Raw genomic sequence first — 6,364 nt, 5'->3', positions numbered from 1 at the left:
TAAGCTATATAAGATATTTGTTTAATTTTTTTTTCTTTGTCAATGACTAATTCCCCAGGCGTATTTGTGACTGTATAATTGTGTAGTTTTATGTTGTATACACATATGTCTGATGTTGCTCTCAATTCTGTCTTTTGCTTCAATAAAGTTGAAAAAAAAAGACGTCTGACGTCACCGCGTCGTCCCGACCCCGACGGCGACGTCTGACGTCACCGCGCCGTGAACGATGTGCTAAACATGGCCGCCTCCTGCTAGTCGTGGGGTTTCTTTTCTCAAATTTGACTTTTCTTTTTTAAAGTTTTCTTTTCTGAATGGTAAGTGTGCTAATTACGCGCTGAAATACTAGTTTTCTTATTCTTCCCGACACGTGTCAGATGTAAGAAACTCACGTGTAGCTCGTTTTAAACAGTTTCACTAGTGCATGCTGCTTTGGCCACGTTTGTTTTGAGGTATCATACTGCGTTAGCTCATCCAAATACTTGATTAATACAAACGCAACAGTACGCGATGGCATACGAATGAATGTGGTTACTTTTAACTTGGATAATACACAGTTTAGTAGCGTTGACATAAAAAAGTGCCCTAAAACTTACGTCTTTTGGTGTTTTGGTATATAGTGATCACATAAGTATTATACATACAGGACTGTCTCAGAAAATTAGAATATTGTGATTTTCTGTAATTTAATTACAAAAACAAAAATGTCATACATTCTGGATTCATTACAAATCAACTGAAATATTGCAAGCCTTTTATTATTTTAATATTGCTGATCATGGCTTACAGCTTAAGAAAACTAAAATATCCTATCTAAAAAAATTAGAATATTCTGGGAATCTTAATCTTAAACTGTAAGCCAAAATCAGCAATATTAAAAGGCTTGCAATATTTCAGTCGATTTGTAATTAATCCAGAATGTATGACATTTTTTTTTTTTTTTAAATTGCATTACAGAAAATAAAGAACTTTATCACAATATTCTAATTTTCTGAGACAGTCCTGTATACAGTAAATAACAATGGACGATCCATTAGGTTAGGAGACCCATTGGTTTGTGGAGAGCGGTTTTTGAAGCCCGTTTCTCTTGTTCAGCAGCAACCCCGCCCACCGCATGTGGTTCAGCGTTAGCTCTGCTCCCAGCTCCTTCAGCCAAACCCCGCCGACATATCCGCAGAGCTGCTGGTAAACATTTACAGCGGGTTATACCGTTTAACATGTGGCCTCGACGGCGAAATCAAACATTACCGTCATGTCTATCCGACGCTGGGTTCGTACAAACGTGTGGTTGCTCCGCGGAGTGCGGTAGCATGACGCCTGCTGATGAGGAAGTGATACCGGCTCACGATTGGCTGAGTCGACTGCCAGTCAATCATATTGGAAATGCATCTAATGCTTAATATGAAGTTAAAAAAAATTCACCGCACTCAATTGTAAAAAAAAAAAACACAAAAAACCGGTTTAGTTTAGTTTATTTAACACATAACATAAAAAACAACATTACACAAATAAGTTCAGTTAAAAGAAACTGTGCAGGGAGGAGCGAGCAAGCCAGTAAGCTTATGAGGAGCCCCCACTTAATAACATTTAACAAAATGCTTATGAGGATACAAAATCATAAAAATAAAAATAAATCATAAAAATTGCATGTAGAACATGAATGAAAATAAAATAATTAAAAAAAAAAAATTAAAAAAAGATAAAAAAAATTACTGTACACATGATCATGAAAATATGAGTATTATGCTGAACAAATGGGAACACAGAATATGAAGTGCAAAAGAACATTAAGAGCTTTCTTGACTACATTGTTGAATTAAATGCTCTCTTGAGCGACTTTTGAAAATGGATAGGGACCTACAATTGTTTGCAATATGGTACCAACTATTCCAGACTTTGACACCTCTAAATCTAAACAAAAATTTTAAAGTTTAAAACCGGTGTTGTGCCAAAAAGTGATTGCCTGCTAGAATCTGATTTCTCCCCTGAAAATGGGTCTTCTTACCTGCCAAAAATTGATTGAAGGCCAAATACAAGTAACGAAAGGTTGTTTCTACCTAAATATGATTTCATCTCATTCTTGAGCTTCATAATATAAACACTAGAGCTCTCAGGATTGCTTTTAACTCTTTTAAAGGACCATTACAACACAAAATAGGCATTTTCACCTGCCAAAAATTGATTGAAGGCCAAATGCAGTTAATGAAAAGTTGTTTCTGCCTAAATATGACTTTATCTCATTCTTGAGCTTCATAATCTGAAAATCTGACGTTTTAGCGCTATCGTTCAACAGGCTGCTGTGCGCGCTCCCGCGGCCACAAATCAGAAGAAATCAGATTCTGGCAGGCAATCACTTTTTGGCACAACACCGGTCTTCAGAACCCAGTGGGTCACGTGACTGAATGATTCGTCCATGCTTGTATACAGTCTATGGTATCATACTATACGATTTCAAGGGACATAAAGCATGTGCCATGATTTGATCACACGTGGTCAGCTTTCAAGGGTGTCTGTTCAGAAATGGCATTGATAAGATCTTGAGTGACAATTTGTGTTCAGGGGAGCCATTCCAGAAAGATGGTTTAACAAACCCCAAGATACTGTAAAGGTGTTAGTGCAACTTCACGGGATACATTTTAAATTTCAGGCTACAGAATGTTGTTTAAATATATTAAAGAATGAATCAAAGAAATCATACCAAAAAAACCAAAGACACAAGTTAATTATTCAGTGTTTACTTAACCAAGTTAATAGTAAAAACCTGTTTTCTGGAGTAATAATGAGAATAATAAAACTAACGGAGCAATTCAAAACAACACGGATTGTAAATCATGACAACGGGAAACGGTGATGTGTTGCCATACTCCAACAGTTGAAAAAGCATGCCATAGGACACTTTTGGCTTTCATTACTACACTTTTTTCTTTAGATGAAAAAAAGTGAGTATATGTATCATATTGTTGTCAGTTATCTGTTATCAGTAATGATGGCTTTATTCTCCAACAGATGATAAAAACCAAGGAAAAAATGTTGCCTGTTGAGGAACACGAGAAGAAGAAGGAGGAGGAGGAGGAGGAGGAGACTGAGGAGGAGACTGAGGACGAGGCGACTGAGGACGAGGAGGAGGAGGAGGAGGAGGAGAAACAGGAAGAAGGGCAGGAGATTTGCAATGACGATGAAGAGGAAAGTACAGTTGGTGGTGAAAAGGAAGTTAAAGTAGTGCCACAAGCCACAGGAGAAAATATTCCTTCACCTGTCCTGATTCTCAACAATGAGGTGGTGAAGATGAGGAAGGAGGTGAAAAGGATTCGAGTTTTGATCATTAGGAAACTTTTCCGTCAAGCTGCAGTCCTGAAGAAGAATAAGGGAAAGGAGGCAGAAATCGAGAAGAATCAGAGGAGAGCTGCAAGACTGATGGAGGAGGTCCAGTGCATGAAGAAGCTCAAACCAGACCTGGTAGGATTGCTTATGTCCCTCTCTGTAGGCCAGAGGGGCCATTTCTAGAGTGATTTACTGAACCATATTGGCACTTAAATTATTTAAAATGTATAACCTTTTCCTGTTTTACACCGTAAATCCTCTCATGCATGATTTTATTTTCCTCCCAATTCAGGTTACAAAGACAGCCTTGCAGATAACTCTCAACTTTGAACAAGTGTGCAAAAATCCCAAGTCTACTCTTTCTGACCGAGCTATTGCACGCATCGCCACCCACCCTCAGTTCAATAAGAAGATTGAGAGCATCAAAGCTGCTGTGCAAGCCTTCAAAGACGACCGTGTCATAGGAAAGCTGGGAGGAAAGACAAAAGTTCAGAAGCAACCCGAAAAGGCATCTCTGCCTTCTCCTAAAAAGAAGGTAGAAAGAGAGAAGAAGAAAAACAAAAAAGACAGGTCTGTTGGGCTTCAAAAAATAACTGACAATGAGAAGGTGGGAGTTGTCCTTAAAGACAATGAAGCTGCAACTGCTGCCAACTTTCAGAGGGAAATGGAGAAAGATAAATTGGTTGATGTTCACATAGAAAATATGTCAAAGTCTACGAATGCTAGACCCGTGTCAGTACAAAATAGAGATGCAAAGGTCTTAGTGAAGGTTAAACCTCAAAGTAGAGCTCTGTCCGTTCCGGCAGCACCGAAGAAGAGCGCAGATGATGATGAGAGTGACGTTGAGTCATCGGATAACGAACAGAGAGAGTACTTTGACGACAGCACAGAGGAGCGCTTTCACAAGCAGTCCTCCCAGTCAGAAGACAGCGAGGATGACGACTTCTTTATAGGAAAAGTAAGCAAATTCAAGAAAAAGAAAAAGCAGAAAGACAATGAAGGGGAGAAAAGTCCGGACCAAGAGGGTAATGTGAAAAAGGATCCAACGGGCAGCGAGGAAACTTCTGACAAGCTCCAGATTGAACTTGATAAACTTGAAGCCAGGCTGAAATCAAAAACGCCTCAGTCTATATTCTGTTCATCCTTGGGTGGGTCTAAGTCTGGTGGGGGTATCAGCAGAGGGAGGGGCAGTGGTAAATTTAGGGGCCAAGGAAAATTTAAACGTGATGTTGGCCATGAAAAAGGAACTTCAGAGTCCAAATACAGCCAGGCCTGTGCTGAAAGCGCACGTCCCGACAGAGTTGACAGAGGTTTTGCATCTGGTGGGAGAGGGAGGGGACGAGGAAGAGGGGGTGTTCGGGGGCAAAAAGATCACAGGGGTGGAGGTGTCTTTTCTCGTCAAGCACCACAGCCGGCGCTCCATCCATCCTGGGAGGCCAGCAAGAAAAGAAAAGAGCAGCAAGGACAAATCCTGGCATTCCAAGGGAAAAAGATTAAGTTTGATGATGATGACTGAGACTATTACAGAGTACTTGGTTTCTGTCTTTTATACCTTATTAAGTTTATGCCTATTGCATCCTAGAAATGTCTGAAAAACAATGACCTCAGCATATGTTAGTAATGTCCTAAAAAGCAGTTAAATCATTCTCTAACTGTATTGTTAAGAAAAAAAAAAACAACTAACAATATGTTTTTATGAAACAGCACATTGTAAAAATAAAATGTTGGCATCGTCAGCGGACCTCTTGTCTCAACCCCTGACCTCACTTGTTTATGTAATTACTTTTAATAAAACCGGTGTTATTCACAAGCATATATTGTGTTGCAATTTCTTTACATAAATTAGATGATTTCAGATGTTTCAGATATAGTTGTGCAACTGAACCTGGTATTCATGTTGTTTTGTTTATATTAGATTTTAACCACTTTGCTAACGATAAGGTGTATTTATACTTATGTAAAAAAAAAAAAAAATGTCCAAGCTGTAAAAGTGTTGAGGTAACTACTTTCGACGACACATTGAAGTGCCAGCTGACAGTCTTGCCTGGGCCCCGGACAAAATAATCTAAGATGGACCCCCCCTGCGCCCGGATCTCTCCTTCTCCCTCTTCCTCTCCTCTCCCTCTGCTCTTCAGGTTTTTATACAAGCTAATGGACGTTAACATTAGAGCCAGCCAGTTAGGTTAAGTTACAAGGTTGGTAAACGTTGGCTGCACTGTTTCTTACTTTGCTCTACGCTGACTTTATTAATTCCAGCTTCACCGTCACCCCCTTTTTAAAATATTTGTGTAGAGAATCTCTGAGGCCTCTATTTTCTTCTTCTCTTTTCTTTTCTTTTCTGAGCACCAGACTTGTGCTGACCGGACATTTTGACCATTCTAATGGTTGAATTAAATGATAACATCAAATTTTTATCAGCGGCCAAACCATTTTTGTGTTGGGGGTTCTTGACCACAAGGACAATTAGGAAGAAAACAAATAACCAGCTTTTATGTAACTCAAATACTACATGTTTTTTCCACAAAATAGGCATATTTTGAAACATTTTGAAAAATGATTCCATAATTTAATGAGAATTAAAAAAAATATATATATTTTTTTTTTCAGTCCCAGGCCCCCCCTGTCTGTTGACATATCGGGGTCATTTTATGATTCGTTTTATTATTGCTCTTACATACAGCTCCTTTAATATCTGATATCAACCCAGTACAAGATCATCGGATAAGTCTAATATTCTTTTTTTCCCTTCCAAAAAGACTTCAATAATAACAATAACAGTATTATTAAGCAAAGAAGCAAGTTTTATTTTAGTTTTAAATTTCAGTTTATCCTATGGGAAAACGACTTTGGCAGCTCTGCAGTGACCGACGACTCTCTCTGAATCAGCACCACCAGAGAGGAGCGCTGAGAGTGTGTTGCTCAGACAGAGACAGGTCTCAAACAAAGTTAATTTTCTCCTAATTTGTCGGTCTGAAAATTGCCATTTTGGTGTCACATTTTGGTGTCACATGAGTGAGGAACGTCCCCCGCCTTCTCTGTTCTGCTG

General features: G+C 39.0%; 1 protein-coding gene across 1 annotated transcript; it reads left to right on the top strand.

Annotated features, from left to right (window-relative positions):
- Positions 1–218: 218 nt before the first annotated feature.
- Positions 219–5,064, top strand: srfbp1 (serum response factor binding protein 1). The gene is made up of 3 exons (XM_061741061.1): positions 219–314; positions 3,004–3,453; positions 3,611–5,064. The coding sequence occupies exons 1-3, from the start codon at positions 312–314 to the stop codon at positions 4,832–4,834; spliced, it is 1,677 nt and encodes a 558-aa protein (XP_061597045.1). The 5' UTR covers positions 219–311; the 3' UTR covers positions 4,835–5,064.
- The last annotated feature ends 1,300 nt before the right edge of the window (positions 5,065–6,364 follow it).

Source organism: Cololabis saira, chromosome 15, assembly GCF_033807715.1.
Source record: "Cololabis saira isolate AMF1-May2022 chromosome 15, fColSai1.1, whole genome shotgun sequence".
NCBI classification, from domain to species: domain Eukaryota; kingdom Metazoa; phylum Chordata; class Actinopteri; order Beloniformes; family Belonidae; genus Cololabis; species Cololabis saira.
Note: the sequence above shows the minus strand (reverse complement) of the source record. Positions and strands in the feature narration are given on the sequence as shown.